Source organism: Hyaloscypha bicolor (assembly GCF_002865645.1).
Source record: "Hyaloscypha bicolor E unplaced genomic scaffold K444scaffold_129, whole genome shotgun sequence".
NCBI classification, from domain to species: Eukaryota; Fungi; Ascomycota; class Leotiomycetes; order Helotiales; family Hyaloscyphaceae; genus Hyaloscypha; species Hyaloscypha bicolor.
Genome location: NW_020194631.1, coordinates 905967 through 930796, shown reverse-complemented (window position 1 = coordinate 930796; position 24830 = coordinate 905967). Strand labels below are relative to the sequence as shown.

The following is a 24830-nucleotide window of genomic DNA, read 5'->3' as shown; positions in this document are numbered from 1 at the left end:
TATTTTCTTTATATTAAACTCGTATTTTACTAAGTTTATAAAGAGCTAGTATTATTATAATTACTTAAGTATATATTAGATTATTATTATATATTATTCTAGGTTTTCTAAATAAATTAAAATATTATCTAGATAAATTATATAAATAATATTTATAAAGCCTACTAGTATATAATTAATATATGCCTAGAATATTACTAAAGTATTAGATAGTTTAAAAGGCATAATATAATACTTAAAATATTTATAATATATTTAAAATATTATTTTTTACTTATTATTTTTTTATATTTATAATTAATAATAAGTATTCTTTAAGTCTAGCTTTATATATATTTTTATTTTATAAAGCCTATTTATTATTTTACTAATAAGTAATAATAGTATTTAGTTCTTAATAGTAATTTTATTTAAACTCTAATAATTAATATATAAATATAAGCTATTTCCTTTCTTTAGAATAAATATAATTAGGGTATTAGCTAGGCTAGTAAAATAATGAATTTACTTCTTTTCTAAGCTAGTATTAAGATATTCCTAAAGAACTTTAAATTTTCTTTTTAATAAAGTATATATAAGACTATATAGTAATTAGGATCCTGGTTCCAGATCTATATAATACTTTATTATATAGTAATTAGGTAATATACCTATAGCCTCTATAGAAAATACTTAAAGAAAGTTCTAATATTTCCTGAAAAATATAATTATCTCGTTTATAATAATAGTAGTAATTCTTTAGCTATTTATTATAGAATAAGTAATTAATAGAAAAATATATATCTTATATTTTATTACTTTAGTAAACTTTCTAGTATTTAGAACTTTAATTTTCTATAATTAAATCTAATATCTCTATATTACTTTCCTAAAAGAAATTAGGGAATTAATCTAATAAAGCTATAGGAATTCAAGTATTATATTAATATAGTTTAGATTAAAATCATATAATATAAAGTATATATTAGTCTTTCTTTAATTCTATAATATATTTTTAGTAATAATCCCAAGAATATAATTTCTATATAAATAAATTCTTTTTTTCTTTAGTAAAAATAAGAGAATTACTTTTAATATTAATAAAATACCTATATTTAAGGCTAATTTCCTTTTTATATAATTAGTCTTTATACCCGAATTAACTAATACTTTAATTCTTTATTTATTTTTCCTTATCTTAATAGTAATCTTAATTACTATTCTTATTTTAGAAGCCTTATTCTCTATAATATAAATAAGTATAATTATTATGAGATATGCCTGTTTCCTGGCTTCTTTAGTTCTAGGTACTTATATGCCTTATAGCTAGACTTATTATAGTTATAATAAGTTAATTTTTCCTAATTCGGGCAAGTAATAATATAGTAATTCTTTTTCTAGTAAGTAAAGCAAGTTATATCTAGTCTTATAAATCCTAATATAAGTACTATATTAGACCCCGTTATTATACTTTTATTACTCTAGTTATATAAATCTCGTAATAAAAATATATTTCTTTTCTATTTTCCTTTATTATTTCTTTTCTTTTTTCTCTAATTTCCTTTCTTTTATTAACTTATTAGCTTATTATTATATTTCTATTAAGTAAACTAGTTTAAGTTATTTTTAATTCTTATAATTATAGAAATAAGCTTCTTTCTTTCTTATAAAATATTTCCTTAGTAATTAATCTTATTCTAAATCTTTTGCCTTAAGCTATTAAATAAGTTATCTTACTCTTATAATAAACCTATATATCCTAAGTTATTTAATAGGCTATCTAAATAAGATATAAAGCTTTAGATACTTTAATCTGGCTATTATTTTATATTCTTAAACTTAGTAAAGGTATTATTATTATAGTTTTCCGGATCTAAGATAAAATTCTTTATAAACTTAATAAAGATTTCCTAATTTATAATATTAATACCTACTAATTACTTCCTATATTTCTAGATATTCCTGGCTATATTCTTAAAATAGAAAGCATAATACGTAATCTTTACTATATTTATAGCCCAGGTAATCCCGCTATCTTTATACTATTTTAGCTTTACTTAGTAAAAGAAGTCCTAGGCTTCCTTAATATTCTTTCCCTTATAAGTTAGTAATTCTCGGGTTTTTGGAGCCCTATAAACCAAACATGCTATTAGTAGCGTAATAGGTTCTATAATAGGTGCCCGAATATTCTTAAGATAGTAAATCTGAGCTTCCAGATCCTCTAGATTCTCTCTCTATTATATCTCTACTTCTAACTCAGTAATATAATAACGAGCCGCCGCTAGCTTCTCCGTTATTATTATCCTGCTAGCTAGTTCTGGGGATATCTAAGTTCCACTTCCTTCTCCTAATTAGGTGGTAGCTAGAGTGGCTAACTAGGCGCTCCCCTAGGTACCCGACTGGGTCGCCCTAGTAATAGTAGAGGCGCTTCTTCTGGTTAATACTCTAGCTATTAGTGGTTTTGTCTATTAACGGCTTGACTATCTCGCAATGAACTGCTCCCCGAAGGTTAGATTAATTAGAATATAAGGCACGTAATAGCAGGGTAATACACAAGTAGTTAAGGTAAGTAAACTGCGGAGTAACGCTTGCAAGTATAACTAATTCCAAGAATTAATTCTAATAAGAGACTAATTAATGCCCCTTCCAAATCTAGGAGCGTCTCCCTATATATTCCCTAGTGCTTAGCCAGGCATGCGAAGCCCTTTACTTAATTAGGAAATCCCATACGATCCATACGATTCCGATCGCAAGCTGTACCCAAAATAGGAAACTAGATCCACGACATCTGATACCTGTCCATGCGCCATCACGTGTGCCCATTACAATCCTGAATATTTCGTTATTTCGGATTCTAAGTAGGATTTTTCTATTATTTTTAGTACTTAGGAGATAAGTACGAATAAATAAGAGGTCGGATATAGTACGGCAGGCCGTACTCGTCAAAAATTATATTATTTTGGCGATTTTAAGGTTTAGGTTATATAGTAAAGGCCGCGGCCTTTTATATATAACTTGCAGAAATTATATAAGAAAGCTGGTTTTTCTATAGACTTAGAGAATAATCCTTTATAAGTATTTAATTAATTAAGCTTTTGCATACTATATACTATTTATACTTTACTATTTATGCTTTTAATTTATTATTTTGCTATCAAGTTACGTTTGGCGCTCTGGTATACTTTATATGGGTTTTTGTCTTGTCGCAGTTTCCCTCCCACACTAGCCGAGCAAATAAATAGGTTTTGTAGCAGTTATATTTTAGGCATATACTCTGCAAATGCTTTCCTTATACGCGCTAGGAAGGTTCGGGTTAGTCCCGAGCTTGCGAGGGGGCTTAGGGTCGGGGGTTAGGGTTAGTCCGGGGGGTTGGGGGACTGTGAGAGCCCCCCGCATTGGGATATATTAAAGCGTAAAGGCCCTACAGGTTAGGGTTAGTATATGCTAGATACATGGGTTCTATATACCGAGCATATACTAAAGCAATAGTAATAGTAAAGCAAGATATATTCTAACTTACTTATATATTTCTTGGTAATAAAGGTAAAGTATATACTCGGTATATAGGTTCCAAATACCGAGCATATATTACAGGTAGTAATAGAGCAAAATATATTCTAGCTTGCTTGTGTGCTTCTTAATAATAAAGGTAAAGTATATGCTAAGTATATGAGTTTCATAAGCCGAGCATATGCTTTACCTTTAGTAGTAATAGTAAAGCAAGATATATTCTAACTTACTTATGTGTTTCTTAGTAGTAAAGGTTAAGCATATGCTAGGAGTATGCCTGGCGGGCCGTTGGGAGAAGGTCGGGATTGGAAGGAGGGTGTAAACGAGGACTGGTGTCTATATATCATTAAAGCTAGTAGATATAGTGTGGTTTTGGGTGAGGAAAGTTGATTCATATTATGGAAAATACAAGGGTATTCTCGCTAATTAATAATATGGTTCAACTTAAGCAATACTATGGTTCAGTTACTGGCTCGAAGAAGTCCAATAATCGTCAGAGTTAACCGAAGACCAAGTTTGTTCTAGCACGAAGAGGAAAAGTTATAGAGTCATTTGCTTCAGAGGGTTCAATTTTGCTTGGGACGATCATTTGCTTAGTACAACCAATTTGCACAAGAATAATCATCCAATTCAGCCGGAACGTAGTTCTCCAGAGGCTACAGTCAGTACCAGGCAACCCACGCCCGCAGCGCATTCTATCCGATACGGTCCAAAACAGAAGATGCTAAGGCGAAACTGTGGAGAATAAGGGCAGCCATTTTACTGGTAACACGCGCTCTTGGGCGTGAGGAAGGCTACTTTCTCATCTGACCGTATCGTACCAATGTATGCAAGCGCACGAGTCTTAATCGAACATATATACGTACGATCTATTAGGTCGTATAATGGTTTTGTGGCGGCGGAGAGGGGTTCAAGCCCAGGATGTAATAGCTTGGCCTAGACCAAAGCTATTCTAGGAATGGCATCCAAAAAAAAAAATCCAAAAAATCACGTGAGCGCGTGGCACATTCTGCTTGTGGATGCAGCAATGGCCCACCAAGCGGCACACCGGGGCTCCTGCTAATGGGAAAGTTAAACCCGTTCACTTCGTTTCAGGGCATTTTACCAGAACGATTGGTGATCTGACCCGTGACCTGTTTAGATAACACTCCTGTGTCATCTCCGTGGTGGCTGAGCAAAAGCAGCCATGCAGCCTTGCATCTCAGCTGAGGTTAAGAATTTGAGCTCCCCACAAGCAGAATGTCACTCTCTCCCGCAACGAGATGCAAAGAAAATTGTACCGCATCGTTAACTTCCAGGCTCATCGAGTCAACCCGAGAAGAAACCATGTCTGACTATCGATACCTCCGATTACTAGAGCCAGGCAGCGACCTGCGACTGATCCAAATTCTCCCAGGAGATGAAGGCGAGGACTTAGGGTGCACAATTCGAACTTACGACAATCTGAAAACACCACCATACCAAGCCTTGTCATATACCTGGGGAGATCCGGAAGCTAAAGTTAGAATCACACTGAACGGGAAGAGGTCCTTTGTGACGCCCAATCTCGAGAGTGCTTTGCGGAGCATTAGATGGAAGAGGGGAGTTCTGCCATCAATGCAGGAACACTTCTGGATCGACGCTGTGTGTATCAATCAAGGGGATGCCGAAGAAAGGGACGAGCAGGTCCGACGGATGAAATCCATGTACCAAGACGCTGACGGAGTGGTTAGGGGACTATGAGGAGCGTTGTGATGAAAGACTTCAGATAACTTCAGGCCAATGGGGAACTGAGCGACTTGAGAAGGGTACCGAGAGCGTAGCCAAACAGATCGTGGGGAATCTACACTTTTGGGCAGACGTGTTGTCTCTACAAGTAGAGCCCCAAGACACGGCAGTCATATTTGGACCTATTAACGCTCTCGGAAATCCTCAATTCTGGGCCCAGATTTCCAGACTCTTCCAAAGGCATTGGTTCGAGCGCCTTTGGATCATTCAAGAACTCGGAGTTGCTCGTCAGGCTATAGGAATGTGGGGGAGAGCCGCGGTTCGCTGGGAGTGCTTGGAACAAATAGCATTATATATTCTCCGACCAGGATCACACCCAGCAGGGCCACCACCTCCGGATATCCTCAAACTCTTTCCTCTGATAGGTGCTCATCGGATTAAACAAGTGTCTCTGAAAAACATGTTGAACCTGAATACCAACAATATCTTGACGGTTCTCCACAACACACAAACCACCAAATGCTCAGATCCACGAGATAGACTGTATGCTATCCTTGGAATCGTTTCCGACACTATAGATCTTGATATCGACTATTCTATTTCCGTGCAGGAAGTATATCGAAATTGGGCAGAGAAGCGAATTCGGCGATCCGGCACGCTTGATATTCTGAGTGCATGTGCAGACTCCGGTAGATCTGGCGACTTACCTTCATGCGTTCCTGATCTCCGTAGTCAGTTTGGACAAGATAAGCCTCTCTGGATGTGGACACATACTATAGGACCCCGATCAATGGTAGACTCCTATGGGGCTGGCGTAGGGACTAGGTGCAGATCACTAGCGTTCTCGCAAGATGGGAAGGAAATTTCAATTGAAGGGCGGTTTGCTAGTCCAATCAAACTCATAACCACGCCTGGTGATGGTGTGGCAAATCCCAGCGACCCGGCAGACCTCAAGTCTCGGCTGTGCGAGATCATTTCCGGTTGGAAAGAACAAATATCTAATCAAATTGGCGTCACTGATGGATCCTTTCATCGAGCACTTTTACGGAAAGACCCCTGGATGCAATATAGGACCTGGGCTACATGAAGGAAGAATTTGGTGTTTGGAGTGGCTTTACATCCATCCTACAAAGCTTATCGATTGATGGTGTCTTGGATCCCCAAGCACAAGAAACTGCCCTCAAGAATTTTGAACACTCACTTTTCTCCAAATTGCATGGCTGCCAGATGTTCGTGACTTCTAAAGAGAACCTCTGTGGTATCGTCGCAGTTAATTGCCAAGTATTGCCCGGAGACGAAGTGGCATTTCTTACAGGCGGGCTTACACCGTTTGTCCTACGTCGGATTTCAGTTACAAAACATCGTTTAATGACACCCTGCTATTTGGATAGTGGAATGGATTGCATGATGTCTCTTGGCTCCTCGGCAGGGTTGGGGGAAGAGTTTCGACGTTGGGTTGATCACCCTAGACAGACAATTACTCTGGTCTGAACAAAGCTGAGTATGGAGTAGCGATTCGGTTTCGTAAACTCTTTCCATGGACCAGTGTTGAGCAAGTTATCCAGGGCCTTGTCCGTCTCGGCGGGCAGCAGAATATCAACGGTCCAATTCTCATATTTGGTCGCGGCTTGCAAAGAGTGCCGTCAATGTTTCCAATCAACCAAAGAAGCGCTTGTGTAGGCTCGCCTGATACGTTATGGTACAAGGTGTAGTTCGAGGTCCCCTTTACCCATGTGTAATTGGGAGAATTTATATTGGTTACATTGTTCGGAAAGGAGGTAATTGCGTCTCTACCTCGTGGGTGAAGTCCGAAAGGATGTGCAATCGGCGTTACAGAAATGGCACTAGAGCTACCAGATGGGCTCATTATATTGGTAGTCGGCGTCAAGCCGGTCTGGTAGAATAGTCCCCAATGAATGGTACAGTAATAAGGTTTTACACGAAAGAGGCCCAAGAAGGATGACAAAAATAATGGTTGACGATGACGCGACTAGAGGTTCATCGAAGCACTACCCTTGTACTGCGCCTTACTCCAAACGGTAAAGGGGCTGCAATAGGACATTTCAGGGGGTAAAAACTAGCTTTCGGATGCGATATCTTTTCTCGAATCTCGAGTCCCGAATCCAGATATCTGGAATCCAATTACCCACTACCTGGTTCAGCTGTCGGAACCCCTGCCAAGGATATCGGTCGGCAAGGATATCGGTCTGCAAAGGAATCTGGAAAATTGTTGGTACATATGAAAATATTTGCACAAAAAGATATTTGGTGCCTGGGGAATAGTTGAATGAGATGGGGAGGGCCCAAGCCGGCAGAGGAACAGAGGTGAGGAATGGCGGCATCCTTTATTGAATTTATCGATGGGTTACATATCACTTTACTTTGAGGTTTCAACTATAATATCTGTTTTTAATATTACAATAGTATAATTGTGTGTCTAACTAAGTTTAACTGCCACTCGCTGCCCTGGGAACGAAGGATGTCGCTGCTGGCCTCCTGTCACGTGCTGCGCATAGGCGTATATATAGTTTCTTCACCGCCCTTAGGGCACCATCATTCATACATATATTTACACAAACACACCACATTCCACTTCCACAGCTTGTCCAGGCCGTGACACCTCCTCGGTCTCGTCCGGTGCCACCGCTTCTCCCCCCGTTGCTTTTGCTCCCTATGGCCGCGATTCTCGTCGTTCGTAACGGCGAGGACGGTCGAGAGTATCGCGCTGGCTCCTCTGATCTGCGTTGAGCCCCCTTTTATTATCCGTGGCAGTCGATCTGGTGGCGTGACGGCTCAAGCGAGTAGAGAAAAGGTGGAGGGGCGCATACAGCGATATTACTAACTATCGTTAAAATCGCGTTTTTAGCGAGAACCACAAATCACTTCGAACGCATACACCCACCGAGTTCCATAAATCAATACCTCTTAATTTCTCAACCACCACTTATTAAAAACTCCTGAAACTTCGTATATATCTGGGGGGCTATGCCTCCTACTCGCCATTCAAAGCGCGTGCAAGGGAAATCACCAGATCAGATACTTTCCTCCGGCCGGGCGCGAAAACCTCCTAAATCCTCACTTGCCGCATTCGACGCGTCAAGACTACCTCCCACTACTTCTAATCGTGGTACCGGGCGTCGAAAGGCTAAAAGACGACCGGGGGCATTATCTCCTATATCTCTTACTCTTGCTCCTGAGCAAATAGCTCGTGGATTAACTATTAACCTTAATAGTACTCCCTTGCAAGTTACCTCTCCGGTTATAGCTTTATTAACGGCGACTCCTTCTAAAAAGGGCAAAAATCAAGCTATTATACTGCCTTTTAATCCGACTAGCTATTAGGACAAAGAACCTTATTATATGGAAATTATAATTACACCGAATATGGAAGGCAGAAAAAAGAACCGAGATTTGATTATTATTAGTATTAATTTAAGTAATTACTTTTGTAATAAGCTTAATGCTCTTTAAGACACCTTTTATAATAATTACGTTAAGAAATAGGAAAAAACTCGTAATCTTATAAGTAATAATAAGCCTAGAAAGCTTTATTAGGCAGTAATAATTAGTAATCCAAAAAGTAACTATAAAATAATATAAGTAAGAGACCAGAAATTATAGGAACTTATTAAGGCTAGCCTCCGTTAAATAAAGTACTTTAGTAATTATAAAAACTATAATACTCTCGTAATTAAAGCTTTCTTTAAGACTATTAATTAAGCTTATACTCTAGAAAACCCAAAAGCTATAAATAAAGCTCGACCAAATATTATATGAGAAATACTACTTTATAATTTAATAAACCTATCTTTAGATAATATTACTAAGAACTACTTCCCTAATAAACCTGCCCTCCCTATATATAAGACTTCTATTCCGAAACCTCGAGATTTAATTACTAATTAATAGCTTGCCTAAAAGGCCATACGAGATTCGAGTATAAGCATAAAAGAGGCTATCTATTTATAGATCTTTAATATATATCTTTATAGAAAGAAAGAAATTTATAATAATACTAGAGGTTATTACTATAAACTAAAACAAAGCAGGACTTACTATAAGGTTTCTCTTTTATAATAGAACAAGTAGGTAAAGCATATTATTATTAGTAATAAAAATATTACTATTAATAGATTCCTGCCTAAATAGATTACAAAATATTAAAATAAGTAAAATAAGATAACTATAAAAAGAAAGAAATATAAAGCTAATTCTGCCTAGCCTATTATTAAACTAGTATTTCCTTTACTTATATAACCTCAAGCTCCGATTATAAACTATAATATGGCACTAGTTCTACTTACTTTAATTTAATTAAGATTTAGCTATAGCTACGGGAACTCTTATTCTTATCCTTAATAAACTTATACTTAATTACGTTAATCTCATTAACTTAATTACTAGTAAGCCCTCTTGCCTTTATTACTAATTTAGGAAGTTAATAATAAAGAAGCCTTAGTAAAATATAAAGAATTCTTGCTTTAAGACAAATCTAATCCTTCTTACTATTAAGTAATTAAGAATAATATAGACATAGTATATATATAATTTCTTAATAATCTTAAGATACTAAAATTACTAGTAATTATAGAAACTCTTGAGAAATATAGGGTTCCTTTAGGAATTACTATATTAATTATTAAGAAAATATCCGAATTTAAGAAAATATATAATAGATAAGTAAAGTTAATAGCGGTATAAGAACTTATTAGTATAAGTAATTCTTAATTAATTACAAATTAACTAATTTAATAATTGTTTTTCTAGTTTGCCTTATAATATACTTACTAATCCAAAGGATATAATAATAGGGAAAACGATCCTATATAAGATAAAGAGATAAATTACTTTAATAATTACTAGTAGGGCATTTATAAAGAATTACTATTAGAATAATAAGTAAAGTAGTAATATATAAAGTTTTATATAATTAGGTTTAGAAATAGGGTTATTTTTTATATAAAATAATTAAAAAGCTTAAAAATAGATAGTTATTAGGGTAGATATAATTTTAATAATATTAGATATTTTAATTCAACTTTTTTAGCCTATTAATATATATAAAAAATATTTCCTTTCTATAAAAATCTATAAACTAAGGATATTAAAAAACTAATTAATTAGTGAATTTTATATTAAATAAGACTAAGTAATATACTTTACCTATTTACTTTATATTTACTCCTATAAAAAGATATAAAATATAAAGAATAAAAAGGCCAAAACCGCCCTAAAATTAACCTAATTATCTAATATCTTATATATTCCTATATTTCTGAAATATCCTCTAGCTTAATAAGTAGCCCCCGTACTAGTACTAACCTCTCTTATAGCCCATTCTAAGAAGCCTTAATAAGTTAAATAATTCGAATATTTATAGTAATAATAGTATTAAATAAAGGCCTTTAAGATACTAAAGAACTTCTTAATAGGATTAAAATCGGGCAAGTAAGGTAATAGAAAGCATACCTAAATACCTCTTTACCTATAAGTATTAATAATTATATATTAATAAAATTAGTATACTAAAGCATTATCTATTATAATAACTAAATAAGGACCTAAATATGAGTTATAGAAAAAGAAGAAATTATTAATAATAAAGTCTTTAAAGATATCTACTATATAGGTATTATAAAAGATTACTAACTTAATATATCCCTTAATTATATATACTAGAAAAACTAAGACTTTTTCTCTTTTAGCTAGCTACTAATAAACTCTAGTATAAATCCCTAAATTAGCCTACCTATATTAATAATCTCTTATTTAATTATTACTTCCTGATTTGTCTATATAAATAATTTAATCTATAGTAAAGTATTAAAGATTATCTCTTTATTAGGTACATAATTCCTTATTCCTTTATACTACCTCGATTTTTAACCTCTTTTATATAATCTTTATTCTCTTAAGAACCTAAGATATTATAGACTAAGAGATTTCTATATTAAAGATATTAAATAAGAACTTAGTAATTTCGTCTTAGTAATACTATAGTATCTAATCTAATAAATACTTAATAGCTTATTCTATTAGTCAAGTAATTATCTAGCAAGAACTACCTAAAGGTTATCTAATATAAAATCCGGTATTAATTCATCTCTTATATTAATATATTATCTAGATAGTCATATAGTAGCTCAATACTAGCTATATAATATATATAAGAGTAATTAACTCGGGTAGTTCGCGAAGAATATCTTTAATCCGGGCGACTTGGATTACTATCAAGTAATAAGGTATCTGTATTACTAGCCCAGTTAGCAAAAGGTAGAACTAGATGCCCCCATTAAATATATTAACTTTCCTTCGTAATTAGAGTTGTGGTTATTAAGTAATTCGCGGAATTATAATTAATGGTGGTGAGTAAACCGAGGTCGACGCGTGTTTTGTGTTCTCGCTTAAAAACGCGATTTTAACGATAGTTAGTAATATCGCTGTAGCAGGTCTCTATAGGTCGCCGTAGACGTGTCACGGGTCAACCCCTCAAACCACTCAAGCCACCCAACCCGCCCACAGGAACACCAAAAATTTAGACTTTTCAAAAGAGTGTTCAAAAAATTCTAAACTTGTAAATGATACAATAATTGAGTCGGCGATGACAAATATGAACTTAGTTTTCTTATTCTATGTCGCTGTTGTGATAAAATCCAATCTTGAGCGGTTGAGGGGTTTGGGCGAGTCGCAAACAAGCAAATTCCCTTTCGATCTCCAACTTGGTGTGGTGAGGCTGCACAAGACGCATGGCATGGCAGCAAAGCCTCACTCGACGGTAGGTAGCAATGTTTCCTTACGCTTTATTGCTTTCCTCTTTTTCGCAATAAAGACACGCCTTTCTACTCTAGCTCCTAATCAAATAACCGCGAAGTGGTATTCAGTCATGGCAGTGCCATTTGGCTTCTCCGTCGGCGACTGTATTGCCGTTTGTCTATTGATCAAGGATGCAGTCAAAGCCCTGGATGACAGCCGCGGGGCATCTGCAGAGTACCAAGAAGTCATTCGGGAGCTTTGGTCCCTCGATCGCGCCCTCCTTGAAGTCGAATTGCTCTCCCGAATATACGAATCGACCATTGAGCTGAATGCACTCAGCTGTACTGCAAAACGGACTGCGGAGCAATGCAGAGTCTGCATCGAAGGATTCCTAGATACCATCAAAAGATATAACAAGGCATTGAGACAAGGTGGCTCTGGTAGCGTATGGAGAGACGTGAAAGGGAAGGTATTATGGAGCATATTGAGGAAGGATGATCTGTCCAAGTTCAGGACGGAGATCAATACACATAGTTCTGTGCTCAATATGCTCCTCCTCACTGCAAATCTGTTGGTTTCTTGGCGCACCCTTTTAATTCTATCCTTACACTGACACAGGAGCAACAGATCCCTTGCCAAATTAAACGACATGAAACTCAACGAGCGCCTCCGTGTTTCAGACAATCAACTCAACCAGAAGCTCGACAATAATACAAGAAGGCTAGACGCACAAGGAAGCGTGCTGGCCAGACTAGCTGATGGCATGTAAGTGGTACGCATTATAGCTTATACCCACTACTCACAAGACTCAGGACGTATTTTCGTACGCTAGGAACGGAACTTAAGAGCTTTATGACCAATATTTGGACTCTGAGTTTTAGTAGCTACAGAATCCTGCTTGATCTCCAAACCCGCGTTCCACGAGAATTTGGACCGTGTTGGATTCAAGAGCCACTCACGTTTACGGATGCATTAGGCCGTATTGCCCCCATTCATCTCGAATTAATTAATTCGTGGGACGTGTTTGAAGCTGTCTTAGAAGCCCGATTTTTGAATTTCCCCGGAGAACGCAAGATCAAGAGCAGGGAATATGCTATTTCAGATAGTGCGTCCGAGCAAGACCTCGTACGATCACAAGCATTTGCATTAGCATTTTTACCCGGGCGACGCATTGATATGTGCATGCTGTTTCAAGAACAGGGATTTGATAATTGTTGCCCAGGGTGTGGGCAGACAAGTGATAGTCTAGATTCTACAGCGACTACTTGGTAAGTCCCGCCAACTTCTATTGCACTTATATCGCTGTTAACAGCTGCAGCCTAAAATGTGGCCTGTGGTTTCGGCGGATCCAGGATCTTAATGAGGTTCAAGAAGTACCAGTAGAGGAACCTGAGGTGCTACAAAATTTCGATATATTCACGCCAGTGACTTTACATGAGCAACTCGATGGACTGCCCATTGTCGACCTTATCTCCAACAACTCCCAAAGCAACCGAGGATCGAGTAAACGAAAGCGAGACGCGTCTTATTTCTATCAAGAGGATGTGTCGTCGTTCAAACGCGTCCGTCTACTACAACGAAAGCAGCAGCACCGGGAACATATTGAAGAATTCGTCTCTCGCTTGGGTCGATCGGTCTCGGCCTTAATCAGAGAACACTGCGCTCCAGAAGACCTCCGCTATAATTCCGAATATGCTGTCGGAATCAACTTTGGCTTTGGTCCACCAATTGACCTTTGTGTGTGTCCCTTTACTCCCAGAGATAAAAAAGCCCCCCGCAGCTATCAGAAGCACGAAGGAAAAGACAAATTCGATGTGCAAGAGACACTCCCAGTCTTCATGGACCTGTTCTCGATCGAATCACATGCTAAACAACTTGATACTTGGCTTGATGGAACTATCGATTCCGAGTTTGGGCCTCCCGAGTATGTTGACTTGATAATGCTCCGGCAAAAAGACTACCATTTCTCGCAGGTTCTAAAAGCGTTAATCTCTTGGTATATGGCATCTAAGAACAAGGTAAAGTCTTCATCTCATTATCTCGAGTTCCTGTAGAATTCAGCTATCATATGTTAGCCGAGTCAAATAGATATTGACTATAATACCCAGTTCTCGGAGCCAGCACATCAAATATTGCGTACCGCATTAAAGCTTCTTATAACAACAACTCTCCTAAGCCTTGTCCCAAAAGTTATAAACCTCCCTGGATCGCTCTTCAACTACTTATCTTTACAATCTCCTGCTCAAGCTGCTACCCATCTTTCTCTTGAGGCGCCTAGGCCTCTAATCTGCCAAATAAAAGCTAGTATCTACTATTTACAACAACAATTCTTACACGCTCTTTTTTTTCACTTTACCTATCCAATAGAGTTAGACGCAGACATCAAAATAGCAATTGCATTATTAGTAGCATATGTGCTGGACCTAGCGAGAAATGCGGGTCGAGAATTTGAGAGGAATATACGAACCCAGTTGTTCCAGAGAGTTTGGGCGAGCGTTCTTAACGCGGACGTGAGGATGGGTGGATTGGCTGAGAGATTGAGAAACCTAGGTATGTTTTCTTTCGAATTCCTCCCTCATTCCTTATTTTATTTTATATTATTTATAGAATATCTATCAGATCCGCTGACTTACAACGTAGATTCGATCGTGAAATGGAAGGAGAAAGAAAGTGAGGAACACCAATTTGTTTGCGCTATTTTAGAAGCCGTGTTGTGAGGATCCAAATCCAGCCACTATCAGATTGACGATTTCTCTGTATATTTACGCTTAGACGGCTAGGGCTCTGAGCACTGTTCTTTGGTGTTTATTATACAAATGTCATTTATGTTGTGATACGAATGAATAAGGATAGATCATGTGCAGTGCCGGCGCTGGTCTCAGGATCACGAAATCAATTATTATTTTTGCTAAAGTGATATTCTGCGATGGGACCAGAGAGTATCGACATCCAACTGGTCCCTTGTGTGCGCTCCCTGACTCCAACGACATGAGTTTCCATATCCGTTTTCTCCTTTCTCGGCCTGACAATAGATGAATGAGCGGTCTTTGCTGGCGAGCCCAATTTCTCCAGTCAAATAAACCTATGAACGTAATGGGAGCTTGAAGCGGAGTTGCTGCTATAATTATCACTTGCGTAATGCCACTGTCACTCCCTTTGATACAAAGAAGCTCATCATTCATCAAAGAAATTCAAACTAGCCAGGGGGCTAATTCTGGCAGTTCTAAGCCTTATTTCTATTACTTAAGGCCAAAAATTTTTTGGGGCAAAGTAAATCGCATATTTCTACAGTGCTTTCTCCAGTAAATAAGATTCTAGAGCATAGCCTGAAGCATTATATAGAGTATAATTTAATATAATTATTATTTATATTTATTCTTGCCTTATATAAGAGTGCCACAAAAGCTGCTAGTATAGCGTTCGCTTGTTTTTAAGCCAGAAATCATAATTTTAGTACCAAAAAATGCATATATAATAATTATTAGAAAAGTTATATAAAATTGAAATTCACGCCCTAACAAAAACAGATTAGATTAATATTTTAATAATTACTCTTTATTCTAGCGCGTTTTTTTTAAATATTAAAAGACATTAAATTAGCCTAATAAAATATTCTTTTATATTCTATTATTTATTAGTAATAATTAATTTAATTATAGGCAAGATAATTTATTACTATATAATATTAAATAATGCCTTATTTTATTTTATAACTAGCCCAGATTTTGAGTTCAATTTTATATAATAGATTTTATATAAGAATTAATTTAATATTAGATTTCCTAATATTATTATATCTAAATTTAATTGAGATTTGATAAGAAGGATCCAAAGCTGCTCTAGCAGGAACCCTGTAAGGGAGCAGAAAGGGATTCCCGGGCAAAATCTGGCAAGGAAACTGTAGCCGGGGCGCACAGGAGGCCAAAATGTGTTCTACATTATGGTGCGCAGGCTGACTCAGGGGCGTACTCAGGATGCTCAGGCTCTACTCAGAGACAAGAACGGAACCGGCGAGGATGAGATTAGAGTCCGGCTTTCGTGGTAGAAAAACCTCTTCACTCGCAGCCCAATCGCCCGGTCATAATTAGGGTTATGCACGTTGGCACGTATATCATCCCCGCACGACTACGAAGATGTCATTTCGTATTGCTCTTGCATTTATCGGCTATGATTGAAGACTCTGCAAAACCCATATGATGCTCATCCATGCGTGACCGTCCCACAAACCAAACGACAAACCAAGGAGAAGCCGGACCCATTTGTCTTAACGGCTCGTTGCCTGGACCTTCTTTGGCGCACCCTTCGCTCCTTGCTTGCTCGTCAATCTCGAAGCCTGTCCCTTCGCGGCGCCAGCAGCAGTCTTTGCCTTCTCGGCCTTCTTCGCACTCTGAGCAGCAGCTCGCTTCTCCTTGCCCTCCTTGATAGCAGCTTGGCGTGCAGCGGTTCGGGCTTCGGGTCTCATGGTTCGTCGCTCCTTGATGACATCGAGAGAGGCACCGACGATAGCACGTTGTGACTTGACTGTGCGGCGGGATCGCTTCTTGGCAACTTCCTGCAGGGAGGGATCGATCAGCGTTTGTCCTTTACATCCTCATTTCGTCTCTCTTATTGCCGAGCCCATCTCGTAAAACCAAACTGTTGAAAATGCCATACCTCAGAAATACCCTTCTTGTGTTGTCTTCGGAAAAGGACAGTCCATGCAATGCGACGGGGGTTCTTGCGCTGCAGGAAGAGGGATTCGGTCTTGCCATTCTGGAATCGGAAGATCTTGCTATCACCACGGACGTAGAGCTTGCCCTGCACACCATTCTGTCAGCAACCCGTCTTCTCTCGAACCCAATCCCCCAAGTTCTTGTTCTGCCAGCCCATTCAATCATTCCTTGCCACCTCATTCCCGCCCTTGTCGTCGCGCACAGGAAGATGTCCGTACCTTTCCAGGGTAGATCTTCTCGCCGGAGAAAGTATCGTCGTAGGTACGCATGTTGGCTGCTGCGTATGTATCCGCCGACTGTGTTAGTTGTTGATTCGAGAATTGATGTCGTTGATTCCAGTCACGTCAAAATCGCGAATTCTCCTGTGTGGGCTGAGTCAGCGATTCGCTTATTTTAGCGCGGCCCTAATTATACTTCGTATCACGATTTGTTATCGCAACTTCAACTTCCAGCCTAATCAACATCAAACCCCGAGAGAACCCGTCGGGATGATCGATACATGCTGGGTGCTCCTAACTCTTGATTCCACTGGTCAGATGCTCATGTTCTGCTCCATGCTTGTTGCCAGAGGCCGCCAACATCCGAGGTTTCCAACCACGTGATCGATCACGTGTCAACACATTGAAAACAGTCCTTCGGCTTTGACAGCCTACGAGTAGCCCGAAAACCCTCTCGAAAGCCAGTTCTGAGCTCCAATGGCATTTGCTCCTGAGCTTGTCGTTTCTGGCACTCTTCCCAGCATCGAGCAGGCACCAGGCAAAGCATGGACTCCTCTCTACCGTCACGGATGTTCATTTCCACCCGAAATATTCAGAGAAGTCATGCTGAACCTCATACGCAACCCGAACATCAATTCGAACCATCTATTTCGAGCAGATATATCTCTGGACTGTCTGTTCTCCAAAGAGTTCCTGCCCGAGTCAAGCATTTCTCCAAGAATCGAGCACTTCAAGGGCTTTACTCTGAAGACTATCATGGTACGGACTATGATTCCGAGGAACATTGTTGTAGATAGGCCGTTGGACCAGACATGTCTCCTCTACGACCAAGCCATGGATTCTGGCGAGATATTGTCCCTGGTCATCTACCTGCCGCACATCACATCTGCAGCGGAGTTACCTTTCTACCACCCTGCTGTGCACGGAATAGGATTTCTACACACCTATGACTCTGTGAAGCGGGAGGGAGTGATTTCCATACACTATTCTTTTTTTGAATCCGAGCCAAGATCGGTCAAACTAGAACGAACTGCACTACATCTGCTTGCTGTTCTGCACAAGCATGGCCAGGGCTTGGTAAATGGATATGTCAAGAGAGTAAAGCACGACGTCATTCTTCCTCAAGCAAAAGTCCAGAATACCTACGCTCGATTAAAAGCCAAGTATGCGAGGTCATTGAGTCAAGCATGGGTAGAAGATACAGATCCAGGAAAACATGTGTTTGAGGATCTTGGCATCGCAGCCTTTCTGATCGAGCTATGGGCAGAAATGTACAAGGATATTATCTTTCCTGGGTTCGTCGATATTGGATGTGGCAACGGATTGCTCGTTCATCTTCTGATCGAAGAAGGCTATTCGGGCTGGGGCTTCGACGCCAGAAGAAGGAAGTCGTGGTCAATCTGGAGCACAAAATCACAAGAGAGTCTGAAAGAAATGATTTTGATTCCGTCTATTGTAGCCAAAAAGAAAGTCCTATCCGAGATGTCCAACAATAAAACCCAGCACACGAATCCAAACTCGAAGCTCTCCGAAGATGCACCCAAAACTCTGACCGAAAACTCCGACAATGGAACCCAGCCCACGAATCCGACTTTGGAGCCAGCCGAAGATAAAGCCAAAGCCCAAACCCCCAATGAAAATTCAGCCAAGAAAATGCAAGAAGTAGGAATACATGATGGAGTCTTCCCCAAAGGGACCTTCATCATATCAAACCACGCCGATGAGCTCACCCCGTGGACGCCAATCCTCGCCAATCTTTCCGAATCCCCTTTCATGATGATCCCCTGTTGCAGCCATGCCCTTAGTGGAGATCGCTTTCGAGCGCCGCCTCCAAAAAACGCCGGTGCGTCCAGTTCTGCCTATGCCTCTCTCGTTGCTTGGGTGTCGAAGTTGGCGATTGAGTGTGGATGGAAAGTCGAGAAAGAGATGTTGAGGATACCAAGCACTCGAAACACTGCACTGATAGGAAGGCATCGAAATATACCTTTCGGAGATGTCGATACAGTTGATTTGGTGGATGAGAATGGTGGTGCTATTTGCTGGGAAGAAAATGCTCTGAAATTGGTCAAGAGCGCCGCGAGAGGCCATTGTGGCCTTGCGGTACCCGGAGAATCGTAGCTTAGCTCCAGCTCTCTTCGTCCCAATCGACTGTTCTCTTGGGGAGTGAATTCCCCCTTCTAGCCGACCCATTCCAAGCTCTCAATTCGTTCCGCCCGTCAACAATTACATACTCAGGCTCGCTAGGCTCCAGAGTACCATCCTCATCATCGCTGTGCCCGCCGTCCTCCATCTCCTCAGAGAATCTGATATGCTGTTGCTCACTATTCTCTTCAAGCCTTGTCTCCTCCGGTTCCGTGCTGAGATCCTCCGCATTGTCCTCTTCATCCGCGTCTGCCTCTCCACCAGATTTATACGGACACTCTGACCGAGCCTCCAACTTGTCCATAAGACTCATCGATTTTTCCAGTGGAACCTTCGCGCTCTGGAGTTGGGCTGCCAGTATCTCATTTAGTTGTTCGAGCTGTTCGAGACGTCGTTTCTGGTCCTGGAATACTTTCGATACAGCAACACTACTTACTGCCCTCTCCATCCGATGACGTTCTTCCTTTTGCTCGAGCTCTTGGAGCTGTTGTTGCTGGTCCTGGAAGACTTTTGACACGGCAGTACTGCTTTCCGCCGTCTCTCTGCGGAGTTCTTTGAGTTCCATGGCGAATATGGCGACTGCGCATCGAAGTGGTCTAATGACTCTGTCACGGGCTTCGATGGCATCCTGGTGTCTCAGAGTCTTGATCTCAAAGTCTTCGATGATTGACTCCATCTCAGCAGTTTCCTCGTGATTGGCGATTTCTCGAAGTTCCAGCTCTTCTTGATGAAATCCAGCTTGCTTCTCCGCCTCATGCTTGCTCGACTTCTCTGCCTCCAGCTCTTCTTTCAATTGAGCGATTTGAGCAGTCTGGTAGGTCAATGTCGTTTCCAAATTGGTAATATAAGCGATGTTGTCGCGGGCGTTTGAGACACAGGCGGCGGAGTTTTGGTTTTGGTCCTCGACTTGTTTTTGCAGCCTGGAGATTTCGCTCTTCAGTATCTCGCGTTCGCTTTGTGAAGCCAGGTTGATCATCTTCTTGTCCATCTCAAGGGCTTTAATCTTTTTGTTTAACTTATCCTCATTCTTTTCGTACTCATCTCGCATGTATCGTTCGAATGCTTTGAGCCTGGAAATTTCTTTCCGTATCTCGTGTTCGTTCTCTGAGGCCAAGGTGATCATCTCCTTGTCCTTTTCAAGTACTGCAATCCTTTTGTTTAAGTTGTCAATATCTTTCCCATACTCATCTCGGAGGTGTCGTTCAAATGATTTGAGCCCCTTAAGAGTTCTGTTCCCCTCCTCAAATTTGTCGATGTTCTTTTCGTCCTGCTCAATAAGACCCAGAAGCATTTCGTTATCCTGCTCAAGGTCTTTGCTCTTTCTCTGCGCGTTACCGGCATCTTCTCGGTACTCCTTGCTCATGTCGATGTGCTCCTTCCAGAGCCATTCGACCTGTGCCCGAAGAGCTTCGTTCCCTTCCATGAGGACTAAGACATCGATGTTGTCCCACTCGTCACGACATTGAGTGGATTGATTATTGTCAACCTCACGGTTGATGGAATTATTGTTAGTGGCGGCGGTCCTGTGAGGGTCCTGCTCTCTGGGTGGTGTGCAGGAGACTCCATCACAGTGATCATCCGCACAATAGATGCAGTCACCTGGTTGCGGCTCATCTGATGTTTGGACCGATTGAGGGTTGTCAAGGTAATGGAGATAGGCATCCATGTAGCCAGTGGTGGTGGTACGACAAAGATCCTGCTCTCTGGGTGGCGTGCAGGAGAGCCCATCACAGTGATCATCCGCACAATAGATGCAGTCACCTGGTTGGGGCGCATCTGGTATTGGGACTGGTTCTGGTTGGGAGTCGTCAACGTAATTGATGACGCTATCCATACTGTTGGTGGAGGTGTTGTTGTCGCGGCGAGACAACCTGAATGATGAAGCCGAAGAGTGGTCGAGAGTCGGTATGCAATCAGTACGATGATCGAGGTGTGTGGTTAACAAGCACACAAAGTCTTCGAGGAAGTCGACTATTTGAATGATTAAAATTGAAATGCCGACGATGTATAACGGGTCGATGTCGATGTGATTGGAATGGCGATGTGGTGTCTGCTCTTAGGCAGTGATGGTCGAAGTGTGCGAGGGCGACTTGGCACACGGGCCTTTTCGAAAGAAGTTGACTCGTTATATCGAAGCCGAAATGAAGATGATCGAGGTTGTCTGGTCTCTTGACTCGTAAGTCGTGAGGAAAGTCTGTTGTCGAATCTGTAGGATCTGAAATGTGTGTTTTAGAGAGAAAAAGCCTTCCAGTGTGGGCTACCTCCCAAGATAAAAATCCCTCCGTAGTCAGAATCTCAATCGCGCTAGCATAACACTCCTGCTACTCAGTCCAGCACGGAATCCCACAAGACTAGAAGTCTAGCCTCCCACCGTCCCGTCCCGTCCAAAACCCTTTAAAATATGCCATAATTTTCTAGCCTTCCACTATTCCTCCAGGTGTTTCTACCGTAAGAAGCCGGCCCCGTCCTTCCCGCAAACGATTTCCCGGTTCTAATACATTTCGATCCTCGTGGTCATTTAGACTAGCTGTGCAAGAGTGCGGGAAGGAACCTGAAGGAGGTTTAGTTGGAACCATCTGCCCTCGGACCTGGCTTGAATATTTGACCTGTGAGAATTCTACGAGCTTCTGGCGTACCATTTATATCACTCTTTGGTGTGAAGTAAGGTACTGCAAGTGTGGAGCCAATGACGGAGAGGTTGTGAGGCTCACGATGTCGTCGAGAGATGTCGGTGAGAAAGTCTGTTGATCAATCAAGTTTTGGCTTGGTATTTGATTGTTCAAACATCTCATATTGAAAGACTCCAGTCTTGTTCTCAGAGCAGTTGTATTTGGACCTTTCCCGGGGATTGCCCATCGGGAGGGTCTGCCCAGTAACTGCACTAGCTGCACATCCTGAAAAGAGGCTCCTGGTGGACAGAAAAGCGGCACTCATTTTCGATGTCCAAGTTAAACTTGGACATCTATCGAAACTCTCGAGGGAGGTCACCAACTCACGTGGGCGTGACACAAGTATCGCTCAGAGCATCAGACTGCTTCAATGACATCAATGCAGACTTGGCTGAAGACGTCTCCGAATATAGCACACCATCTTACCTCCGATTCTTTGTGTCACGTGCTGCGCACAGGCATATATATAGCTTCTTTACCGCCCTTAGGGCACCATCATTCATACATATTTACACCAACAAACACACATTTCCACTTCCACAGCTTGTCCAGGCCGTGACACTTTGTCACCTGAAGTGTATATAAATAACGGAATTTATTGCCATCTACCGCTGTGTCACGAATCCGTAACTGCCTGTCAACATACTCAGCATTCGCTCATACACAAAAAAGACTTTGAATTGCAATAATCTTCGATCGAAAGAGTGTACATGATTCAAAAGCCGGCTGCCCATGGCAGCTTGATGCCTTAATCCATACGTTTGTGTTCGCCCCTGCCAGATGGTTGAAAACGTTCACGCCAATGCTGAACTATTTCCAGAGACACCGTGAATCGTCTCTCAGGCAGGGCCGAGCGCTATCGGAGAATGATTCTACTTGTGTGTTTTCTGTACTGTCACTCTCGGTATCGATTGGTGATGATGTGCTTTCTTGCCTCACTAGAGTAGGCCCTTCTGCTCTGGATGGCGTTTGGAGGCTGTGCGATTTATCATTCAATTACTTCCATCCCGCCATCGCTGCGTCCCGTTGCAGCATCACGTCAAAGGCTATTTTGCTGACTTCACGTGGTTGTGTCTGCGGCTCCCCAAGCTCCTCCCGAGGCTCGCTGTTTTCATCTTGAGGCTCGTCGTTCTGCTTCTTGAAGTCATGGTTCTCGGTCTGAATGCTGTCGATCCGCATTTTAAGCTCTTCGTTTTGCCTGGTAAGCTGATCCAGTTGCTTTTTCCGGATTCGAAGTGCTGATACCATTACAGCTGCAAACACAGTGGCTTTCAGATCCTTCCTCTTCAGGCTCTTGACCACGCCCCTCAAGGGTCTCAGTTCTGAGTTATCTTGATCGGCTTCGTCAAGCTGGTGCTCCTTCGTTCGAAGGATCCCTCGAAGCCTGGCTGCTTCTTCGCTTGCCTTGATTTCTATCTCCGGTCTAATAGTTCGAAGCTCCATTTTGAGTCGGGCATTTTCTTTTCGAAGTTTGGCAATTTCGTCCGCTGCAGCGGTCGACATCGACGCTTTAGATCCATCAACGAGCTTCTCCTGGAGATCTTTGATTTGGGTTTTCAGGACCCTGATCTCGCCGAGTTGGGGTTCATACAACTTCCCGGTCAGCGTGGTGAGAGCTTTTCTGGCGTTATTCAACTCGTTTCTGAGCCGATTTACTTCAATGTTGGCGGAATCCTCGTGCATCTCAGCAGCTCTTGCACTCATGTCAGCATCTTTTAAATTGGGTTCATAATAGGCTACAAGATTGTTCCGATCTTGCTGTACAAATGTAAGGAGATTGGCCAATGGATCCGCATGATATTGATTGGCGAATTGGTCGAGGGCATAAGGTAGATCATGGGAAGCTTCCTCACCAAGTCCACGACTAGCTATGCTATCCATTGCCTCTACAAGAGCATCGGGGGACAGCTGGTTCTGATGGGTGATATCCAGCAGCGGGCCCCGGTTGTCGACTGCAATGGTGCCGGTGCTTCGTTCTCCATGCTCTGGCTGCTGTGTCTCTTGTAGAAATTGTAGAAGGGTGATATCTTGGCCAGTTTCGGTCCACTGCGCTGAAAGAGCTGGCGGAGGAAGGAGAGTAGGGCCTTCACAACTTGACGTCGCCATGATGGGAAATGTTTGATTGATTCCATATGTGTTGGCCTGGCTAGTACATTGTGGCGCTGCTGAAGCGGTTTGATTAACAGTCGGGACATAGTGGTTTTCCTGGCGAGGTAAGAGTTTGAATTCCGGGGCTGTTGGAGAGAGCTTTTGTGCTGAGCCCGTAGTTTGGCCAATTTCACTGGCAGCGGCGACATGTGGATTGTACGCCATATTGTCGGGATTGGAAACGCAAATGGGGTTTGAATTTGGCTTGTTCCTGTCCTGGTTGGAAGGAGAAGGAGGGCGGGTCCATGCTGTCTTTCGATTGTACTTGGTGTCCTTGGAAGATTGAGGTGTGTTACCTGCGCACGCTTTAGTTCTTGCTTGCATCGAAAAGTTTGTGTGAAGGAAGACAAGAAAGAAATGGTGGTGTTTTGAGGGATATTGTATTGTACAGAGGGAGAGCTATGCAGTCAAGATAACAATGGACTCACCTTTCCAGCTCTGGCTTATCATCGGTTCCATCGGATTTTAGCTTCAAGATCTTACAACCGAAAACAATGCCGAGTCCTTTCTTGTTCATCCCTCCCGGCATTTGTCATCGTCCGTGGAAACATTCAGCGCCCAAGTCGGCGAAAGAACTTTCCCCTTTGAGTCGAAGCCCAAAGGGAGGCGATGGGGGCTCAGGTACGCCATTGCCAATATCCCAGAATATTGCGGTACTTTCAGTTAAGGTTGCTTTAGTTCGTCGCCACCGTGCCACAGATGAAAGCGATTGAACAGTGCGCAGCTTGGACAACGATGAACCTGGTGTTGATGTGGGCGATAGATATTGATATCGATATGGATTGAAAGCGAATGTTATGCGTAGCAGCGAGCGTTGTGGTATGTCTGGATAGCCAGTGAAGTCTCCTTTTTCGTTACTGCTGTTTAGTCTTGGAAGGTTGGAAACAATTGTCTTTCCTCGAATTCCTTCCTTCAATGACATCCCCCCCATCCAGTGACGGAAGGAGCGATCTCGCCATCACGGTCACCTCACTACTTCTTTCTGCTCCAAG

General features: G+C 41.1%; 8 protein-coding genes across 8 annotated transcripts; 4 read left to right on the top strand and 4 right to left on the bottom strand.

Annotated features, from left to right (window-relative positions):
* Nucleotides 1–4815: 4815 nt before the first annotated feature.
* On the top strand, nucleotides 4816–5211 carry K444DRAFT_539109 (HET-domain-containing protein; the record flags this gene model as incomplete). The annotated part of the gene is made up of 1 exon (XM_024875595.1): nucleotides 4816–5211. The coding sequence occupies one exon, from the start codon at nucleotides 4816–4818 to the stop codon at nucleotides 5209–5211; it is 396 nt and encodes a 131-aa protein (XP_024731696.1).
* Nucleotides 5212–6478: 1267 nt separating this feature from the next.
* On the bottom strand, nucleotides 6479–7161 carry K444DRAFT_113805 (uncharacterized protein). Its single transcript, XM_024870341.1, has one exon. It carries the CDS (start codon nucleotides 7061–7063, stop codon nucleotides 6674–6676), a length of 390 nt encoding a protein of 129 aa, XP_024731695.1. The 5' UTR covers nucleotides 7064–7161; the 3' UTR covers nucleotides 6479–6673.
* A 935-nt stretch (nucleotides 7162–8096) lies between these two features.
* On the top strand, nucleotides 8097–8605 carry K444DRAFT_113818 (uncharacterized protein). The gene has a single exon (XM_024870342.1). The coding sequence runs from the start codon at nucleotides 8182–8184 to the stop codon at nucleotides 8536–8538; it is 357 nt and encodes a 118-aa protein (XP_024731694.1). The 5' UTR covers nucleotides 8097–8181; the 3' UTR covers nucleotides 8539–8605.
* A 3474-nt stretch (nucleotides 8606–12079) lies between these two features.
* Nucleotides 12080–13221, top strand: K444DRAFT_539040 (uncharacterized protein; the record flags this gene model as incomplete). Its single annotated transcript, XM_024875588.1, has 3 exons — nucleotides 12080–12519; nucleotides 12577–12714; nucleotides 12756–13221. 3 exons carry the CDS (start codon nucleotides 12080–12082, stop codon nucleotides 13219–13221), a joined length of 1044 nt encoding a protein of 347 aa, XP_024731693.1.
* A 2579-nt stretch (nucleotides 13222–15800) lies between these two features.
* On the bottom strand, nucleotides 15801–16930 carry K444DRAFT_597872 (60S ribosomal protein L24; the record flags this gene model as incomplete). Its single annotated transcript, XM_024878508.1, has 3 exons — nucleotides 15801–16501; nucleotides 16603–16746; nucleotides 16880–16930. 3 exons carry the CDS (start codon nucleotides 16928–16930, stop codon nucleotides 16214–16216), a joined length of 483 nt encoding a protein of 160 aa, XP_024731692.1. The 3' UTR covers nucleotides 15801–16213.
* A 187-nt stretch (nucleotides 16931–17117) lies between these two features.
* K444DRAFT_618150 (DUF1613-domain-containing protein) lies at nucleotides 17118–19331 on the top strand. Its single transcript, XM_024881259.1, has one exon. The coding sequence runs from the start codon at nucleotides 17357–17359 to the stop codon at nucleotides 18995–18997; it is 1641 nt and encodes a 546-aa protein (XP_024731691.1). The 5' UTR covers nucleotides 17118–17356; the 3' UTR covers nucleotides 18998–19331.
* K444DRAFT_634481 (uncharacterized protein) lies at nucleotides 18999–20855 on the bottom strand (the record flags this gene model as incomplete). Its single annotated transcript, XM_024883750.1, has 2 exons — nucleotides 18999–19424; nucleotides 19458–20855. The coding sequence occupies 2 exons, from the start codon at nucleotides 20853–20855 to the stop codon at nucleotides 18999–19001; spliced, it is 1824 nt and encodes a 607-aa protein (XP_024731690.1).
* A 1831-nt stretch (nucleotides 20856–22686) lies between these two features.
* On the bottom strand, nucleotides 22687–24297 carry K444DRAFT_697964 (uncharacterized protein; the record flags this gene model as incomplete). Its single annotated transcript, XM_024887945.1, has 2 exons — nucleotides 22687–24134; nucleotides 24267–24297. The coding sequence occupies 2 exons, from the start codon at nucleotides 24295–24297 to the stop codon at nucleotides 22687–22689; spliced, it is 1479 nt and encodes a 492-aa protein (XP_024731689.1).
* Nucleotides 24298–24830: the final 533 nt, after the last annotated feature.